This window comes from Schistocerca serialis, chromosome 2 (genome assembly GCF_023864345.2).
Source record: "Schistocerca serialis cubense isolate TAMUIC-IGC-003099 chromosome 2, iqSchSeri2.2, whole genome shotgun sequence".
Taxonomy (NCBI): Eukaryota; Metazoa; Arthropoda; class Insecta; order Orthoptera; family Acrididae; genus Schistocerca; species Schistocerca serialis.
Window position 1 is genome coordinate 227,944,353 of NC_064639.1, and position 22,395 is coordinate 227,966,747.

At 38.4% G+C, this 22,395-nt stretch overlaps 1 protein-coding gene across 10 annotated transcripts in view; it reads left to right on the forward strand.

Annotated features, from left to right (window-relative positions):
- Positions 1-22,395, forward strand: part of LOC126456978 (stress-activated protein kinase JNK) — a 582,548-nt gene that overhangs the window by 514,456 nt on the left and 45,697 nt on the right. For all 10 annotated transcript variants that reach the window (XM_050092923.1, XM_050092927.1, XM_050092930.1 and 7 more), the window contains 5 exons: positions 4,500-4,629; positions 8,658-8,855; positions 12,998-13,132; positions 13,457-13,586; positions 18,453-18,611. In XM_050092923.1, the coding sequence (XP_049948880.1) occupies positions 4,500-4,629; positions 8,658-8,855; positions 12,998-13,132; positions 13,457-13,586; positions 18,453-18,611 (752 nt within the window). The remainder of the gene's footprint in view (positions 1-4,499; positions 4,630-8,657; positions 8,856-12,997; positions 13,133-13,456; positions 13,587-18,452; positions 18,612-22,395) is intronic.

Genomic DNA, 22,395 nt, shown 5'->3' on the forward strand with positions numbered 1-22,395 from the left:
AACAAACATAGCTAGGCACATTCACCAAAATATTACCAGATTTTCGCCCCAATTGATAGAATAGGCATTAAATTTAATTCCTATGTTTTGAGACATTTATATGTTTAAAGATAATTAAAGAAAAAATGAGAAGGGAAAGATGATTGAAAAGAAAAGAAAGAGACATGAAGTGGGATTGTTGAAATGCTGACAGCTAAGAAAATTAATACTTACAAACGACACAAAAAGATGTCTTAGGGCCTAATTTTCTGGGGTAACTCACCACTTAGAAAGAAACTATTGACTACACAAAAGTGAGTAGTAAGAATGGTATATGGTCTCTACCCATGGATGTCATATAGGTAGCTCTTCAAGGAGGTAGGCATTTTAATCACACCATCACAAAACATACATTCACTAATCTAACCTAAAATCATATCTTATGTGCAATTACTTCGATTCCATGGATAAATTTATATTTGAAAAGCAATAGCCTAAAAAAAAAGCATTGTTTTTAAGTGATATTGTATTGTTGATTAACATGAACAATAATAAGGTATATGCATCCTGTAAACTGACATTCCACCTCGTTTCTGTAAAAGAATTGTTCAGATGATGTATGTAACAAACTAACTAACTATTATTATAGAGTAGACAGTACACAGTACACAGGAGACGAGACACATTTACATTGCATCAGGAAAAATGAATTTTCAAAAAGTGGAAAGTCAAGATTGTTATAGATTAACTTTTCAGCCTATGCCTCCTTTAGAAAGGAAGCGAGCGTGCGTTCACGGCGGCCCCCCCCCCCCCCCCCTCCCCACCACCACCACCACCCACCCACCCACACACACACACACACACACACACACACACACACACACACACACACACAAGACCTCCACTTCTGCCTGCTCTGGACAGAATGCAACTGCTTCAAAGGGAACCACCAATCTGGAGTGGGATAGGAAAGGGGAAGGGATAGCAAGGTATGGATCGGGGTTTCAGAACAAGGCTGCCAGATCCTGTATTGCATGGCTGTGGAGGAGAGAGGGGAGGAGAAATGGGGAGCTGAAAAGCAGACAATGGTTGGATTGTGGTATGGAGAAGAGGCTGGGTTCATGCTGTGATTAGTTTGGCTTTGACTTGAGTGCTTGATGGCAAAGATGTGTTTCCATTGCAGGGATCAGGTGAAGAAGAGAAGGTCTATGACAAGTCCAGCATGTTTAAATTTAGGTGTAGAGCCGAAGTTGAGGCCTTTATATAGGACAGAATCTTTTTTGGGGCTGAGGAGTCTGGCAAAAAGGGTAACAACAGTGTTCTGGGATTGTTTCATATCTAGATTTAGTGGCGTTGTGTTTGATAATGGTGCCCCAGAGTGGCAGTAGGATGACAGCAGGCAGGATAATTGGTGGAGATGAGGTGCATAGATTGCTCTTCCAGGTGCCTGAGTGTAAGGAATTCAATTTCAGAGATGTGATGTATATGTTAGAGATTGCACAGTAGCAGTATCTTGTGGAGGGAGCAAAGGTGGTTTTGCAAAGCCTGTGTGTGCCCTGATGGTGTGTTTTTGCAAGTTTGTGGGGGACAGGCACTGGGAGAATCTGAAAATGTGCAGGTTATTGTGAAATGAAGGGTGGGGTTCAAAGAAAGCAATTTTTATGGTTAGGCAAGGAGATTCCATGGCTTAGATAGTATTTAGAGAATGGCATGTGGGACTGGGTTTTAGCCAGGGAAAGGATTACTTTCCTGAACTCCAAAAATATGGAGCAATAATCCATAGTGGCAGGAGTGGTATGGGGAAACAGGAAATGACATAGGAAAGGGACAGATGAAGGCATCAGGTGGCTGTGAGGGGATCTGGATAACAGAAAGAGATGCGTAAAAATATGTATAGATACAGAAAAGTACACACAAATCTGTAACAATACATACAAATATGCAACAAAAAAATACAAAATGCACAAATAAAAACCACTCTATCTTCAGGCCACAAGTGGCTCATCGGGACCATCTGGCCGCCGTGTCATCCTCAGAGGAGGATGTGGAGAGGAGGGGTATGGGGTCAGCACACCGCTCTCCCGGTCATTATGATGGTATTCTTGACCGAAGCCGCTACTATTCGGTCAAGTAGCTCCTCAATCACGAGGCTGAGTGCACCCCGAAAAATGGCAACAGTGCATGGCGGCCTGGATGATCACCCATCCAAGTGTCGACCACGCCCGACAGCGCTTAACTGCGGTGATCACACTGGAACCGGTGTAGCCACTGCGGCAAGGCGGTTGCCCAAAATGCACAAATGCATGGGGAAAAAAGGACAAAACTGATGAGATATTGGAGTATGTTTGTGAGAATGGGAGGGGAGTTGGTTAGGTTGAAGTTCACAAGTTCGTGTGGCACAGGTAGGCGCAGAAAATAACACACAAAAGCATGCGAGCATGAGGGAGGAAATGTGACCAATAAGAATAATTGTACTTATTGGTGGGAAGAATTTGGGGATTTCGATTCTGCACCAGCGATCCGCATGGTCAAGTAGTGATGTGTTGTGCACAGACGATACTGTCTGTACAGTGTGGCTTGGATATGACAGTGTGTGTGGTTCAGAAGGCCACTACCTCATTCTTCACGCTCCATACTGACTTTGTTGTAAGACATAATTACTACTCCTTTGAGGGGAAGGTATACAAAAAAATCTGAGGCACAGCCATGGGCTCCTGTGCCAAACTGATTATGGGTGATCTAGAGGAAACATTCTTAGGTTTCCAAAACCCCAAACTGCCGGTCTGGTTCAGGTACATCAATAACATCTTCACTATCTGCACTCAGGGCCAAGATACCCTCTCCTCATTCCTTCACAACTTCAACACCTCTCTCTGATCCACTTCATCTGGTCCTCCTCAACCCAATGTGTAATCTTCCTTGGCCTTGACCACCTCCTCTCAGATGGCTCTAGCCATGCCTGTGTCCACATTAAACCCACCATCTGCCAGCAGTACCTGCATTTTGATAGCTGTCATACCTTCCACACCAAACAATTCCACCCATACTGTCTGGTCACCCAGGGATGGTGTATCTGCAGTGACAAGAACTGCCTAGCCCAGCTTGCTGAAGATCTCACAAAAGGCTTCACAGACAGGCACTATCCTAAAGACCTAGTCCGCAAACAGATTTCCGATGTCCCTTATACACCCCCAATCCTCTCACCACTTCCAAGAACTGGCTACAGAGGAGTGCCCTCCTTGTCGCCACACTGGACTGGAACACCTGAACCACATCCTTCTTGAGGGTTTTGATTAGCTATCACATCCTGACATCATGGTTGTCCTATCAAAGATCCATCCCACTCCCCCTAAAGTGGTGTTCCGTCACTCCTAGTCCGTCCTTATACCACTCCAAATCCCAATAACCTGGCACAAGGATCATATTCCTGTGGAAGAAACACGTACAAGACGTGCCCAATCCACCCACCTGTCACTTCCTATTCCAGTCCTGTTGTAGGATTATCCATTCCCATCACAGATGGGCCACCTGTGAAAGCAGTCATGTCATATAACAGCTTTGTTGTAGTCATTGCATGCCTTTTTATTTTGGTATGACCACTAACCAGCTGTTCACCATGATGAATGGCCACCACCTACTGTGACAAAAGAGCAAAGTGGACCACCCTGTGGCATGAGATGCAGCCTAACATTAAAAGCTAATTTCAATGGCTGTTTCACAGCCCGGACCATCTGGATCCTTCCTTTCCATCACCAGCTTTTCTGAAATGCACAGACAAGACTTATCCTTACAACACAGTTACCAGTCTCAAAATCATCTTGGCCTCAACCTACGGTAACCTACAGTCCCCATACCCTACACCTAACAGTTTTCAATCTGTTTGTGAAGCCCGACAGATATTTCTTAGAAATATTACATGTTTAGTGTAAGTACATAAATAAAAGCTAAAAAGTGAGGAACAAAAGAGGATTGGGGTCTCTGATGGTGTAATATTTAGATATATTCAAAGAAAGCTATGCGAAGGAAGAGATAGAAGCAAAAAGAAATTAAATTTAAGTTGGGAAAATAGAGTGAATGATGTAAGAATAGATGTCAGTCATCTCTGGTGTTAGTTGGGGCCAACATTTATTTGTTTACTGTGTACATTTAGTTTGCTGTCTAGATATTTAAACAGACTGCTGTTAGATACGGCAGTATATACTGCACATAAAACATGTACATAAAATTAAAAATGCGTCGGTAAGTTTGAAAGTTAAGATCAGTGACAGAAGTCATTACATAACCACTTTTCATGTACCTCAAGCTTTATGGAGGTTTACTGCCAACACAACTACTATCATAATTTATTTCATTGAGATAATCATTAGAATGGTGGAAATCCTAGCTTGTTTTCACATTTGGCTGATTGTTACGTATTAATAACTCTTATGTGACACTTTGTCAGAACTACTTCAAAACATTGGTTTATGCTATATTCTTAATTTACAGCATTTGTGAACTTTAAAATCTTCTTGTTTCAGTGCTGCTTATGATACAGTAACTCAGCAGAATGTGGCAATCAAAAAGCTTAGCCGTCCGTTCCAGAATGTGACTCATGCAAAACGTGCTTATCGAGAGTTTAAGCTCATGAAGCTTGTCAATCACAAAAATGTGAGTTATTTTTTGTTTTTGAATATTTGATTTAATATGATCATCTCTCTAAGTCCTTTTTGAGTGTGAGAAAAATAATGAAACAATGGAAACAATACCCATTGAGCAGTTTACTATACTCACCGGCAAAAACCTGAGAACATAACAACTCTGCAGAGCTTTTAATGAGTGGTAGTACTGTGTAAAAATATCAGATTGTGTTGTGGACATTTGTACATGTGCTGCAAAGGTCGCCTGTGTAGGCTTACCGTACATTTTTGAGTCCAGCCAAGGACTTATTTTTGAAACTACTTATAAATGCCTTGATAAGTTATTGAAACATCTAATTATATTTATTTAGTTTTATTTTTTACTAGTTGTAACTTTCTGAAGAAACAGTTTCTGTACAATGTAGGCTGAACAACCACTTCCAGAAATAGGTCTATCTAAATCCCTTTGAACTATACTGAATATGTTTTTGTTCCCATTTCCCTTTTGCCTTACACCAACAGAATTACAGTTAGTGTTGACAGCAATATAACAACCCATCTTTTATTCAAGTTTGTATTTTTTCACACACTAAAAAGAATTTTTTTAGTCAGCAGTCTTCTGACTGGTTTAATGTGACCCACCACCAATTTCTCCACTATGACAAATCTCTTCACCTCAGAGTAGCAGTTGCAACCTCTGTCCTCTGTTATTTGCGGGATGTATTCCGATCTCTGTCTTCCTGTACAGTTTTCACCAACCATAGCTCCCTCTAGTTGCATGGAAGTTATCCCTAATATCTTAACAGATGTCCTACTATCCTGTCCCTTCTTTTTGTCAGTGTTTTCCACAGATTCCTTCCCCCATCAAGTCTGCAAAGAACCTCCCTTTTCCTTACCTTATCAGATAACCTAATTTTCAACATTCTTCTATAGCATCATATCTCACGTCCTTTGACTTCCTTGTGAACCAGTTTTCCCACAGTATGTATTTCATTGCCATTCAGCACTGTGACTCAAATGTACCCCCTTGGAAATTTCTTCCTCAAATTAAGACTTCTTTTGGCTAGGAATATCCACTTGACTAGAGCTAGTCTGTTTTTGATGTCCTCCTCGCTCCGTCCACCATGGGTTATTTAGCTGCCTAGGTAGCAGAATTCCTTAACTTCATCAACTTTATGAACATCCTTCCTGATGTCAGGTGTCTCACTGTTGTTATTTCTGCTGCTTCTTGTTACTTTCCTTTTTCTTTGATTTACTCTTAGCCCATGTTATTTACTCATTAGACTGTTCATTCCATTCAGCAGATCCTATAATTCTTCTTCACTTCCACTGAGGACAGCAATGTTATCAGTGATACTTATCATTGATATCCTTTCACCTTTAATTTTAATTCCACTCTTGAACATTCTTTTATTTCTGTCGTGGCTTCTTTGATGTGTAGACTGAACAGTAGGTGTGAAGGACTACATCCCTGTCTTATGTCCTTCTAAATCCTAGTGCTTTGTTTTTTGTGTTCCACTCAAATTGTTCCCTCTTGCCTCTTGCACATATTGTATATTACCTGCTTTTCCATATAAATTACAAGTATTTATCTCAGAATTTCAAACATCTAGCACCATTTGACATTGTCGAACACTTTTTCCAGGGCCACAAATCTTATGAATGTGTCTTGATTTTTCGTTAGTCTTACTTCCCTTATCAACTGCAATGTCGGAACTTCCTCTCGTGCTTTAACATCCCTGAAGACAAGTGGATCATTGTCTAACAGATCCTCAGTTTTCGTTTCCATTCTTCTTTATATTGTTCTTGTCAGCAACTTGGATGCATGAACTGTTAAGCTGGTTCTGCAGCAATCCTCGATCCTGACAGCTCTTGCAAACTTGGGAATTGTGGGATGATGCTTTCCAGAAGTCAGATGATATGTTGCTAGACTCATTCATTCGACACACCAACATGGATAGTCATTTCATTACCACGTAGAAATTCTGATGGAATGGTGTCTGCTTTATTTGATTTTAAGTTTTCCATAGCTCTTTTAAATTCTTGTTCTATTACTGGACCCCCCTATCTGTTCTATATTGACTCCTGCCTCTTCTATTGCATCATCAGACAGGTCTTCCCCCTCATAGAGGCCTTCATTGTAGGTTTTTCAGCTATTGGCTCTCTCTCTCTGCCCTTAGCACTGGAATTCCCATTGCACTTTTAATGTTGCAACCTCGATTTTAATTTCACTGAAAGTTGTTTGACTTTTCTATATGCTGAGTCAGGCCATTTTACAATAATTTCTTTCTCTGTATCTTCACAGTTTTCATGGAGCCTTTTCTGTTTAATTCTATTTATTTCATTCTAATTGACTTTCATACCTGTATTCCCGAATTTCCTTGAACTTTTTGTACTTTCTTTGTTCATAAATTAACTGAAATATTTCTTCTGTTACCCATGGTTTCTTCACAGTTATCTTTTTTGTACATATGTTTTTCTTTCCAACTTCTGTGATTGCCCTTTGTAGATGTCCATTCCTCTTCAGCTGAATTTCCTATTGAGCTATTCCTTATCACAGTATCTATAGTATCAGAGAAGATACTGAGTCAAAAGCTGAGCAGTTTTACCTGACACTTCATCAAAATTTAAAAGTTTGAGTTGAGTTCCCTTCTTCAGTCAGAAATATCTTACATGAATCAGAACATGTTTTACTTCACTTCTGTTTGAGCTATCCATTGTTACTCTTAATTAGTTAATGTTTTCCAAAGACCACACATATTATCAAATATAAACAGTGAAATGACGATAAAAGTAACTGCCTCAGTTTTGGTTCTACAGATGGAAATTTTGGGTCATATAACTTTTTAACCATTTTATTTGATTATTATGGTGTTTCAGCACTTCCCAGATTACAATTCCCTCGTTTACTTGTAAAAAAATCTGTTATGTTTGGTGAAGTAATGGCATTAATAGCACACCTATGTTTAGTCGTTCTCACTTGGGTTTTAATATCATCCTTTCCTTCATGTGCAACAGAAAATTCTTTTGTATATAGTGCAATAAAAACATGTTCGCTGTTATTGTCGTTACACAATTTCAAACATTTATATTCCTTTTACTGTAGACACATGCTTTTTTGTCTACTGCTAAATGATGAGACAAAAAATGAATATAGATCAAATGACAAGAAACATGCAGTTGAGTTATTTCACACTTGGAGACAACACAAACACATTCCTCCTGTTGTGTTGCCAAGTGACTAACAGTAAGTGAAATGTTGTTGCGTAACTGGTAGTCACACCTCTTCATTGACGTCAGCACTTGCCCCAATGTTGGGTGAGAGTGCCTTCAAGACAGCATTTAAAAATGTGATGTTGGACAAACAGGTCTTCAAAAAAAATGTCCATGGCGGTCATGAACTTCTAAAACTTCTGATGTTTCTCCAGACAACACTAAAAAACAATGGGTGTCTGGGCTAATCCCAGACATGTGGTAAGTATATGTTTGTGGGATATTAAATACAAAAAGGAGAAAAAGCCTGTGTTTATAAGAGTATTATCTGTATCATGAAGTTGCTAAACTTTAGGCATAGTTTTCTCACTGTTGAGTGTAGACTGAGACAGATAACAGTGGTGAGTGTTCTTTCAGTTGTTTGGCTGAAGTGCTGCTGCAACAGTGGCGATCTGGAGGATGTTTGTATTGAGATTTCTGAGTGAGATTAGGAAAAGACGTTACCCACAATTTTCATTTAACAGACTTTAAGTAAATTCTTTATTTGTGCCAGCAGTAGTCAGTTTGTTCATTTCAAGCTGTGTTATAGCTTTGAGATTGCTTTAATGAATTTAAGTTGTTTGGATGAAAGATATTAATTTGTGTTGTAATGAATCTACAGTGGTGCATCATGCATCCACATGCCAACTTTCTAGAACTGTACAAATATTTAGATACATTTTTGGATTGTGAGTTGTAGTATTAACATAAATTTTAATTTTTTAATGTCTCTTTTCTTACTGTGCTTATAAAAAGTAATTTTTGTGCCTACAGTAAATATTTTCTGTTTATCATTTCTGCATACAGATTATTGGTTTGTTGAATGCATTCACTCCGCAAAAGTCATTGGAGGAATTCCAGGATGTATATCTTGTCATGGAACTTATGGATGCCAACTTATGTCAGGTCATCCAGATGGATCTGGATCATGAACGAATGTCTTACCTGTTATATCAGATGTTGTGTGGCATCAAGCATCTCCACTCGGCTGGCATCATACACAGGGTCAGTAATGTTTTATTTGCTGCATGTGAAAAGTACTCTCTCTCTCTCTCTCTCTCTCTCTCTCTCTCTCTCTCTCTCTCTCTCTCTCTTCTGTGTGTGTGTGTGTGTGTGTGTGTGTGTGTGTGTGTCTTTGTCTTCATCACACCCTATTCTTAATGTGGACACTACACTTGTAACTACTGGACCAGTTAATTGATGTACTATTGTGTTAAATCTGGTACATGAATGATGTTCGACAATCTTTTAACTTGCGTTTGGCGTATTTTACTAATAAATATGCATGAGTGGCCTTAATTTATTTCTAGATATCTACTATTTGGTTTTTAGTAGGTGCTTAACTATCACAACTGTGTTATATTATTAAGTTTAAAAAATATCAGCTCATTCTTTATACTTACATTGAATATGGACGATGGCTACTCCTCTCTTTTGATCTTTCTCTTTCCCTCCCTTCTCCTTCTAGCATCTCCCCATCTCCCTCCTCCCTCTCTTTTGTGAAAATATACCTAATGTCTGTAACTAGCAAACATCAAGCAGATAATTTGAAATCAATTGGGAATTTCATTGCAGTGCTCATTCTAACAAAGCTAGGTAGTGTTTGGTCATACTTACTGTTTATTTTGAGTTATTAATTCTGATGGCAATCTTTTAAACTTTGCAGATTTCAGTGTGAGAACATTTGAGTATAACAGTACACAAGGAGTATAGACAGAGCTGTCATGCTTTTCCATCAAAATTTTTGAGAACAACATCAGTTTTCTCATAAAAATCACACACACTTCCCCTAAATAGATGTCTGTAAGATAAATCATTTTGGTCTTCTGGTACTATGCTTCAATGACCAACATAATTTGTACACAGTTTGAACCACTGATCACATAAACCCTTCCACTTTGAAGCAGAGAGTTGGTCTATGTTAAATTTTGAAAATGGTCTATACCTTATATTCCTCTGTAGGTAAATGAAACAATAAATTTTATTTTCAATGTTCTCAGTAGCAGTACTGTCCCTTTTTTATGAATATCTATTCTGCCGATGTTCTCTATTCTGCCATGAAACCTATGTTTCTGTAATACCCATTTTCATTAATTCTGTGTGTGTAAAAATTATGATTTTACATAGTTACAAATAAACACCTTAAAAAAAATATTGAAAGGAAATAAAGCAGAGAAGAGGCATGCTTTGTAGTGAACTGGATGATCATTAATTTCAAAATTGTTAGAGGACTGTCATATATAGATGCCTCTTGGTCGTTTGTGTTACAGTGCGAACTTTGTGATAATTTTGTTAAGTTTGTGTTCCAAAGCCTTTCATTTTGATTTTGTTTGCCTACTTTTTCTTCATTTTAACCATCCCAAAAATCCAAATGTCCGTGAGGGCATCATATGCTTCCCAATTTTTGCATGGGTATTGCTCTGTTCTACATTACTGGCAACATGAATCTGAAATTTGCTGACCGATTAAAACTGTGTGTCAGACCAAGACTTGAACTTGGGACCTTTGCCTTTCGCAGGCAAGTGCTCATCAACTGAGCTAAGCAAGCAAGACTCACGACCTGCCCCACAGCTTCAATTCTGCCAGTACCTCGTCTCCTACCTTCCGAACTTTGAGTCTCCGTCTGGCATACAGCTTTAAGTTGCCAGGAAGTTTCATGTCAGTACACACTCTGCTAGAGAGTGAAAATTTCATTCTGGAAACATGAATCAGTAAAATAATGAATCTGTAAATAAATTACTATTGAGCATGAATAGCAGATGAATATGTTGTCCATAAGGGACAGCATTATGAGGTCTGCAACTGTTGATCAATAAAAATAAAACACTTTCAGTGTCACCACTTGTTTATTTTGCCACCATGTTTCGGTGGTTCACATCATCATCTTCAGGTAGAAAATTGTTCATTTACATTGCTGATCTTGCTGAAGAGTACAGGTGTCTTTTCACAGTCACAGCCAAAGGGCAGTGTAGGTTATTTTACATCTTTTGCTAGTGATGAAAATTGTTGATTTAGAAAAGGCATTGTAGAGGTCAAAAACCATTAATTTCTGACAGTGCATTGTACTTACTTCCATATCTACCTAATATAATAACTGAGTTGTGCACATGTCAGTATTCTGGTGCAACCATTCATATGCTTAAAAAGGCAAATGTGTTTTTGTAGAGACCATTTAATAGTGTATCTCTGTATCCAAAGTAAACAAACATACCTGTAACATGTACAACTTCTTTGAAATGTCAGTGGAAATATACAGGGTGTCCCACTCAAACCTCCCTAATTTCAAGGACCCAGGAGAGAGAAACTACAGTTGACATGACAATGAAAAATGCACCACATTGATGAGCACCTCAAAGAATTTATATTCCCACATCAGAAGTGCCAAGTATTGTCACCAGAGTGCAGCATGGTCGCATGAAGTGAAAATGACGACTCCACAGCAGTGCACGCAAGCAATAGAGTGATTTGCAGAAACAAAATTGCCATTACTGTGCAAAGAAATTATTGTCATGTGTATGAATGTGATCCACCTTATGTGAAAACAATTAAGGGATGGTATAGGAAGTTTCTGGCAACAGGAAGTGTTCTGAAACATTCTGACAGTGCACGTTACAGAGTTTCAGAAGAGGCAGTGGAGGACATCAGACAAACGGTTCTCAGAAGCCCACATAAGTCAATTCGTCAAGCATCTAGGCAGCTTGATGTACCTCAATCAACATTGCACCATGTAGTTCACCAGGGTCTTCATATGTGTGCTTACAAAGTGCAAATTCTGCAACATCTGATGCCTAACGACAAACCATGCTGACAAGAATTTGCTGCAGATTTGCTGCAGCCTATTGATATGGGTGCCAGCTTCCTGGAAAGATGTTTCTTCTCAGATGAGGCAACCTTTCATCTATCAGGCAGGGTTAATAGGCATAATGTTCGGATTCTGGGTTCGCAAAAAACGCACGTTGTCATTGAACATGTTTGTGATAGCCCTAAACTGAATGTCTGATGCGGGCTAATGTACGACAGGATTGTTGGACCGTTCTTCTTTGCAGAACAAACAGTGAATGGGTCAATGTAACTCGACATGTCGGAGCAGTTTCTGTACCCTTAAATGCAAGACTTGCAACCCAACATCATTTTTCAACAAGATGAAGCTCCACCACATTTGTCAACCGCTGTTTACAAGTTCCTGGATAAGAATCCTTGGATCGGACGTGGAGGACCCATTGCCTGGCCACCATGTTCACCTGACATTGTGCCGCTTGATTTCTTCATGTGGGGATTCGTGAAGGACCGTGTGTATGTGACCAAAGTGGAAGATATTCCTATGTTGCAACATCGTATCACTAATACGATTGCAACAATTACAGAGGAAATGTTATAAAGAACTCGGCAGGAAATTGAATATAGACTCTATGTTCTTCGTGCTACAAATAGTTCACATGTAGAGGTGTATTGATGATAAATAAATAAATTCTTTGAGATGCTCTATGATTTTTCATTGTTGTAACTACTGTGGTTTTTTTTCCTGGGTCTTTGAAATCCGGGAGGTTTGAGTGGGACACCCTGTAATGAGCAGTGGAGAAGACATACATCAGGCAACGCTATGCAGAACTTTTACATCTTTATTGTCGCTGTAAGTATGATTCACTGTCAGATATTCAGGTTTTGTAACCCCTAAAGTGCCTTTTCGAAATCAACTATTTTTGTCATTAGCAAAGGATGCAAAATAACCTACACTGCCCTTGGTCTGCGACTGTGAAAAAATGTCTATACTCTTCACCAACACCAGCAATGTAAATAAACAATTCTTCATCTGAAGATTGATGGTGTGAACCATCGAAACACATAGTGGCAAAATAAAAAAGTAACTGATGCAGAAGCTGTTTTATTTGTGTGAATAGCAGACATTATGACTTTCAGATAATACCATGTTTCCTAGGACTGTGATTGTAATTCAGATGCAATAAGCAGTACTCAAGTATGTTCTTTTTTTTTTAATTTCATAGATAATTTTATATTTTTTTGCTTTATATAAAAATTTTAATTGTAACACAAATTTATGATTGAAAGAAAGAGAAAGTGACTGGAGATTGAAAGTGTCATAAAACAATTTCCTTGGCAAATAACTGACAGACTTCTTATTTTTGCAGGATCTTAAACCAAGCAACATTGTTGTTAAATCAGACTGCACACTTAAAATTTTAGACTTTGGTTTAGCGAGAACAGCGGGGACAACTTTCATGATGACACCATATGTTGTGACACGGTACTACAGAGCTCCCGAGGTGAGTCCTGAATGCATTCTCTCTCTCTCTCTCTCTCTCTCTCTCTCTCTCTCTCTCTCTCTCTCTCTCTCTCTCTCTCTCTCTCTCTCTCTCTCTCTCTCCCCCTCTCCCTCCCCCACTCTCTCTCCCCCCCCCCTCTGCCCCCCTCTCTCTCTCCCCTCCCCTCTCCCCTCCCCTCTCTCTCTCCCCTCCACCCTCTCTCTCTCTCCCCTCCCCTCTCCCTCCCCCTTCTCCACTCTCCTTGCATGAATGTGGATGTAGCTGAGTCTTCCTCTTCATAATAATTTTGTACACTTTTGATTATAATAATGATTTTCACAACAGGTAATCCTTGGAATGGGTTACAAGGAGAATGTTGACATCTGGTCTGTTGGCTGCATCATGGGAGAAATGATCCGTGGAGGTGTTCTGTTTCCAGGCACTGATCACATTGACCAGTGGAATAAAATCATAGGTATGATAACTCACTTTAAGATAAGTTAGGCTGGGAAATTAAGATGAAATTATTTCACTTGGTTAAAATATCATTTAATTATTACAATGTGACCAGAGTAGAGGATCCTGGAGGGAGCAGCATTGATTGCCATTAATAAACCGTTCCATGTGTCCTGTCACATTCATAATTGGAAATGCAATGAGTTAAGTTTATTCAGTGTATGGGAGATATCAGATAGGTTTGTCGTCTTTCTGTGCTTGTACAAGTTGCCTTTATGAGCTCTCTTCTAATTTTATGTAATTAGGGTTTTGGGGAAGAAAGTTTCATTTTCTATATGTTTCACTCCACATCTTCTAGAAATTTCAGTTGTTGATATTGACAACATTAGAGAGCAGGTAGTAGCTCATTTGTCTAATGAGTAAACAAGTATGGTTTTTTTTTTTTTTTAAGAAACTGTCTTGGATCTCCATTTTAATGGTTAAGTGTGAACATGGAAAAATTTAATCGTAATGGTCAGAGGGGGATTTGAACCGTACTCAACTTGAATATGATTCCACACTTCAAACACCTGTGCAGTCTCGCTCAGTAATGTGGATTTTGGACTATCGGCATATTTTGTAATGTTTTAACAATTAAACTCATTTGATGTGTTCTTCTTCTTCTTCTTCTTCTTCTTCTTCTTTTTTTTTTTTTTTTTTTTTTTTTTTTTTTTTTGCAACTAACCCAAATTATGGACAATTAATCCAAACTAATATTTTGTGTTTGGTCTGAAATTTGTTTAGGCTTTCATACCAATAGGGATTGGTTAAAGCTTATTGGGTGCAGGTCTGAGGAAAATTTTGTGTTTCTTTTTTAATACTTCATCTAGTCATTATGGTTCAAAATTATATCAGAACCACCCATACATACTCAAAACACAAGATAAATCAGTTCTTTGACATGATACATAGTGGAAAGAGTAAAGGTAGTAACTCACCATATAGTTGAGCTATTAACTTGTTGGTGGCCATATAAACAAGACATTGCTACACAAACATTCCTACATTTTTGGGACAATGTTCTTCTTCAGAGATAACTTCAAAATAAATGTACACATATAAAAATACACGCAAATACACTTGCATGGATACGGTGTATCAACAGCGCAGCTTGACTAGGGTTAAGGGGGTTGTATTGTGCAGAGTCGATGAGGTGAGAAAGTAAGAGGGGAGAGGCAGGGAAGGTTTGAAGGGAAGAATAGCTGATGGCTGGGAGGGAAAGATAGCAAGCACACAAGAGCAGTTGTTTGTTACCCAGGAGAATTACATGCCATAGAAGCTTTTATTGCAAGTAAGTAGGGACATCTGTCATCGTTCATTCTGAAGATATGCCCACAGAGCAAACAATCAGTTTTAAACTTTGCTGCTTTTGTTCCAGCTTACAGTGCAACTTATTGCCAAATATAAAACTTACCTCCCCATCAACTAATAAATTCACCAAAATCTCTCTCAATATTCTATTCTTTATCTTCAGATTGAACAGTGATCAGTTGACTGACATGGATTTTAAGCTTTGTAGAACTGAAAGAATCAACATTCAGGGGTGCCAAAAATGTAAGGACCACCTAACTATAACATTATTTAGAATAAATGTTAGTAATTCAGATTAATCTGTCACTTCCTTTGTGTTGTGTACTGTTATGAAACATTGTGACGTGTTTATTAATATACGATAATGGGAGTTGCACATTAGGCTGCAGAATGAAAGATTCATTCTGAAAGAAAATACCCCGTTGACTCTGGTTAAGTCATTTCTCCATGATATACTCTCTTCCAGAAAGGTGTGCAGGAGAGCAATGTGGATAACTGTTGAAGCCTTGAAGGCAGACCATTATTTCTAGCTGTGTAGATGGGCCATGAGCAATTCTGTGGTAACTTGGTTTGTAAGAGGTTACAAAAGGCAGAGGTCTGGATTTACTTCCCAGTCTGACAAACACCTTTAATCTGTCAGAAAATTTCACTAAAGTAACAGGGCTTAATTTAGACAGTGACAGAACCATGAGAATAGAAAGGACCCAAGAACAAGATGCGAAGGTATTGTCAAAATGTCCCGTAAAAGATCAAGAGCACTTGAAAGGCAAATTGTTGTTGCTCATACACCATCTGTATTGCCTAATATTCAAACTGAGTGAGAGAGACTGATGTTACATACAGTATCATCTAGTTGAAAAGAAAGAGATGTTGGTGTGTGAGCTTATACAGGGTGAGTCAAGAAAGACTTTACAGCTTTGTAATTATATACAAATTTAGTGAGATATAGAATCGGTAGATGTGTCATTTTGTAGCAGACAGCTTCAAGTCTGATTCACATAGTGCATCAGCACCCCATTTGACCACCAGGAGTGCCAGTATAGTGCACAGTTAAAATGGTTACCATACTTTCTGTGGTTTGGAGCATGCACACTGTGTGTTTTGATTTCATGGACTTTTAATACCACAGATCGATCAAGATGATCGTGATGTGATGGTTCACTACCAGCAATATGGTTCACCAACTCATTTCCTCATGGAAGTTCGAGGTTTCCTCAATAATCATTTCCCTGTTGGTGGAATGGCTGTGAAGGGCCAATTGCATGGCCATCTTGCTCCCTACAGTTGATGTTGCTGGGTTTCTTTCTCTGGGGGGTTCATTAAGGACCATGTGTGTGTTCCTCCTCTACCAAACAATTTAACAAATGTGAAAAATTGAATCTGTGCTGTATGTGTGAACTGCATTTGTGTGTGTGTGTGTGTGTGTGTGTGTGAATGTTGTCTGTTTTCAACAAAGGCATTGTTGGCCGACAGCTCACTTTCTGGTAGTCTATTTTTAGTGTGCATCTGCAATTCAGCATCTCCGCTATGTGGTGAGTAGCAACTATCCATTTCATAATATTGTTACATTCCATATTGGGTTTTTCATTGTTTAATCTGTGCTGCTGTTGCGCAAGTTACACCCTCTTTGCTGCAACGAGTGTGGGAAGAAATTGATTATCGTGGGATGGTTGCTGCAGCACAAATGGTAGTTACACAAATCAAAGTGACACTTGACACTCTATGTGAAACTTGGGGCTGTTTGCTATGAAGTGACACATATACCAATTCTTTAATTTATCCCAATTTCTATATCATTCCAAAGTTGTAAAATCCTTTTTGACTCACTCTGTTTAATGTTATTTTAGGGGATGGTTGAATAGTTATAGTGAAGGAATCAGTTACAAGTCATGCCTTGAGGAAAGTCGTGTGTGTGTGTGTGTGTGTGTGTGTGTGTGTGTGTGTGTGTGTGTGTGTGTGTGTGTGTGTGTGAGAGAGAGAGAGAGAGAGAGAGAGAGAGAGAGAGAGAGAGAGAGAGGAATTGTCTCATTAGCAAAACAATGGCAAGAGACTGCTATTTGTTGTTACTTACTCTGCTGCTTTCTTTGATAATGATCAACAAGAACCAAATAATAGACTGCGTATGATACAAGATGTTCTGAACGAGAGTTTAGCTAAAATTTTTCGCTGTTTGAAAATCTTTGCAGACGCCTCTTTTGTACATTACATTCTGCGCAGAAATTAGAGCCATCTTAGATTTAAAAATCTAGTCAATTGCTGTGATTCATTTCTGACTGTATCACTATTAGGCATAAGAATAATACGAATATAAACATGACATAATATGTATATTCTTCCGCGTTTGCTGTTGTCTCACACTAGTTTCGTAGTTTATTAGGCAGACAGGATTTAAATGAGATAGCAGCAAACACGAAAGAATACATGGCAAAATGTTTATATTCGTATTATTCTTATGGTGAAGAGAATACTGCATGCGATTCACAATTCATAAAAGTTTCTATTAGAAACCATCTCTTCTCACAGGTAGGGAAAAATTCAGAACGTAGAGTTGGCCATATTGACAAACATCCCAAACAGTCTTGCCAGTCGGATTTTCATAGTACATTGAAATGCTGCTACATTCGAAGATGAACAATACGGAATTTGTATTTACTTCATTGGATAATGTATGAAAATGCAGTGGTCGAAACTCGGAGCGGAGAAAAAAAGCTCTTCTTCCACCTTTTTTTAGATTTATTTACTGACTCAGAGGTTTTGGCGTCAGTATTTGTCTTCGTGCCTGCAAAGCATGCCTGTGTAGCGCTACATATATTCGACGGCAGAAGTTAGTTGTGGCGGCACCTACCAACATTTTTCAGAACTTCCGCTTACTTTGCACTCGATTCTAAGCTGCAGGCGATTTTTTGGATTACAAAAACAGGAAAAAAAGTGCGGCTTAGATTCGAGTAAATACGGTACTGCAACGTTTTCTTTGGCATCACCATCAACACCTTCAGTCTCACAGTATCTCATATTTACATTTAGCTTAGTTTTGGCAGATAATAGGAAGCAAAATAGAGCCAGAACGAAAAAAATGGGGAAGTGGGTAGAATGACAGTAAATGAAGGAAGGAATTCTATGCAGTATAAGAGGAAGAATGGTACATGAGAAGTAGCATTATTGTGGTAGCTTCTGTGCAGAAGGGAAACATTGTTCGGGCTTGGTTAGCAATGTACTTTGTCTCCATACATTCTATTCTTTTGCACCTGTCGATCATCTTTTACTTATCTACACCATTTGAAGAAATATTTGCATGAATAATTTGAGCAATTTCTGTTTAATATGTTGTACTCTAAAAGCATAAAACAGTTTCTTAACCCTTTGCGTTCTTGTAGCTTTCTTTTTTTTAAATGTATCTTAACGGACAAGCAATACAAAGCAGTCTTATCACATATGCGCTCATGTGTAGTTATAAATTAAGTTCATGATAGCCAGAAGTAATACTAAGTACTGCAGTTTTGCTTGTGTAATTTATTGTTGTACATTTTTCTTGTAGAGCAACTGGGCACTCCGTCACAAGACTTCATGAAGAGGTTACAGCCTACAGTGCGAAATTATGTAGAGAATCGACCACGGTATCCCGGTTACTCATTTGATCGGCTGTTTCCTGATGTCTTGTTTCCATCTGATTCATCAGAACACAACAAACTGAAAGGTAATTGTAGGATTACTTCAGTTATCTGGTACTCTTATAAAACAACCTACAACATACATACTGTAGGCTAAGGCACTTCCTTATTTAATACTTTTGAAGAAAGCTAATTTATCTATAGGCTGTCGCCGATAGGCACAACAAAAAGATTTTCACATGTAAAGCTTTCAGCCAATGACCTTTGTCAACAATAGACACACATAAGAGCGCACGCCCCCCCCCCCCCCCTCCCACACACGCACACACACACACACACACACACACACACACACACACACACACACACACACAACTGCAACTCACACACATGACTGCAGTAGTGCGCAAGCTTAGGGACTGATGACCTCAGCAGTTTGGTCCGATAAGACCATACCACAAATTTACAAATTTAATTTATCTATATACCACAAACTAGGTATACTTTGATTTCTGTAGTTACTTTGATAACTCATACACCTAAAGTTTTACAGCTCTCTGCTGTCTCTCAGTTGAGTGTTTATTATGTACTGTTTGATGGTAGAGTTCCATCAGTATATACTTGATGGCGCTATGTAGTGCCCATTTTGTTGTACAACAGTTGGCGAATCTGTTATGATTCATAATTGTGTATGAAAAAGTATGTTAAAATCTGGTTGTGCAAAATCCAATGCTATCATTTAACTGCAAAGCCATTGGTGTTGTCAACTAGATCGTGTTTGGTACTGATCAATTCTCAAAACAGATCACTGATTAATTTTTTGTTCACATCTATATATATATGCCAGTATAATGATATGGTTATAATAGAGGGAAACATTCCACGTAGGAAATATATATCTAAAAACAAAGATGATTTGACTTACCAAAGTGCTGGCAGGTCGACAGACACACAAACAACCACAAACATACACACAAAATTCAAGCTTTCGCAACAAACTGTTGCCTCATCAGGAAAGAGGGAAGGAGAGGGAAAGACGAAAGGAAGAGGGTTTTAAGGGAGAGGGTAAGGAGTCATTCCAATCCCGGGAGCGGAAAGACTTACCTTAGGGGGAAAAAAGGACGGGTATACACTCGCGCACACACACACACATCCATCCACACATATACAGACACAAGCAGAAATATTTAAAGACAAAGAGTTACCTTTGTCTTTAAATATGTCTGCTTGTGTCTGTATATGTGTGGATGGATATGTGTGTGTGTGCGAGTGTATACCCGTCCTTTTTTCCCCCTGAGGTAAGTCTTTCCGCTCCCGGGATTGGAATGACTCCTTACCCTCTCCCTTAAAACCCACTTCCTTTCATCTTTCCCTCTCCTTCCCTCTTTCCTGATGAGGCAACAGTTTGTTGCAAAAGCTTGAATTTTGTTTGTATGTTTGTGGTTGTTTGTGTGTCTGTCGACCTGCCAGCACTTTCATTTGGTAAGTCAAATCATCTTTGTTTTTAGATATATATGCCAGTATATTATGATTTCTGAGGTCATGTGCATGATATCTTTGTTTCAAGGGTACTTTTACCCCAGGATTGTAGGTATGCAATCTATCAAACAGTGTTGATGCCAGTGATAGTGTGGAACTAAGGAATACAAACATCAACTGTCAGTATATAGATGAAGGCTCATTTGTAATTGTTAATGTGGACACTACTAAGAAAAACAAATGTCAGTCGTATATTGCTCAAATTGTGAGCTACTGTGCTTCAGGCAATGATTAAGGAATAACATATAATCTCAAATATCTCCGGAAACAAGTTTTCAGTTTTGTTTGGTCTTAAGTGTTAGATATTGACTCTATAACTGAAGAACAAATAGCCTTAGTTCTGAATGCACCAGATGTTCTGAAACAAGGATTTAGGTTTAAGATGGATGACATTGAAGGTATTGTTCTCAACTAAATTTGGAGCTATGTGTGGGTACTTCATTCTAGTACCTTTTATTATATTTATAATTTTGATGCTGGATCTCACTGTTTGATTTATGTACAGCACTAGGTCTTTTCTTTTATGAGACTTAATAAAACACATTAAAAAGCTTTTGATCAAGCAGTGTATCTACTTCTGGGTGGTCAGAGCTTCATTGTGTTTTTGATATATTGACCACAGATAGAATGGTAGTTGTCAGTCATGATGGAAGTATAGGTCGGTCAATATATCCCCAAATACATGCTAACTTCGACCATATGCCTTTCTTTCCATTACTTCCTCCATATTTTTATAAAATGTATTGCACTAATTAGTATGTAAAATCATGCCATTGTTGGCTGAAAGCTTGTTTTGTGACAGTCTTTTTGTTGGGCCTATCTGCGACCCAACATCTCAGCTGTATGGTGAGTAGCAACTATCCTTTTCGTAATATAATTAATATGTAATCTTTTCATGCAATCTCCCATGTTCACTACTATATATATATTAAAAAAAAAAAAAAAAAAAAAAGAGTAACAGATTGATTTGTGTATGTAATATTCTTACCTATTGCATCCCCCCCCCCCCCCCCCCCTCCCCAACCTTTTTTTTTTTTTATTTTTTTATTTTTTTTTTTCATATTACTCCAGACCTTGATATAATTAGGTGACTTAGGAATTAAGAGAAATGAATCAAAGCTACAATAATGGCTCGTAAACATAAACCAAGGAAGTCATTTACATTACTTTACGTGATAACTGAGCACTTCGCCCGGGTTCCCAGGTTCGATTCCCGGCGGGGTCAGGGATTTTCTCTGCCTCATGATGACTGGCTTTGTGTGATATCCGTAGGTTAATTAGGTTTAAGTAGTTCTAAGTTCTAGGGGACTGATGACCATAGATGTTAAGTCCCATAGTGCTCAGAGCCATTTGAACCATTTTTGAACTGAGCACTTTCATTACTTTTAACTGCAAGGTAAAAAAAAATGAAAATATTTCATTAATCATAATGTATATATGCTACAGCTACGGTGACAGGAGAGGGGGGGGAAAAAAAAACAGACGTAATGAGAAAAAGAAGACTGATACTTTTTAGACATTTATTTTGAGTGGAAGACAGAAAATTAACTAAAAAAGATCTTCAAATATTTGTAGAATAAAAAGTCAAGAAGAACTTTGATCCATGAAGGAAGAAAATATTTAGAAAAATACAATATAAAAGTTGAAGAAACAGCTGACAGAAAAGCATTTATGGAACAATTACTGCATATGCAAGGATTCTATCATGGAGAATGAAAAAAATAAATTGGTGTCAAGTTGTCAGAAGACAGAAAGAAAAAACATAGTGAACGGATGAAAGAGTATTGGAAGAAAAGAAAGGAACAAATATGTCGTTGATTTGTGAGAAGTGATATGCCACGATGTTTTCCAGACCTTTCAGATATCAAATATTGGTGACAAACTGTGCAACATAATCCAAGGTCCGAAACCATTGGGAACACGTGTCCGAGGGCAGATTTCAGACAGAGTCAGCAAATGGATGGTGGTACATGTAAATAGTCTGAGGGTATCTTTTGATGTCTTGCTGGAAGTAATATATTGTTTCATAAACTGCTAGTAGCTCTTGATCATTCCTAACCACTTACATTGCGAATGTGAGAGCTTGAGTGAGAAAAATTGGCAGTACTCTTTTGTTGGCCCACCAGGGAGGAAAATGATGACGACAGTGATGATGATGATGATGATGATGATAATATTGGTTTAAGAATTATGAAAGATGGTTGTATACATGGAGGACAGTTGGAGACACCAGAAGGTTTTGGATGTATGGTAATTTCAAAACCAGGTCTTAAACTGTAAAAGATTTTAAGAGGCAGGTGTGTATTCTGGCCATAATTGATTTCTTAGGAA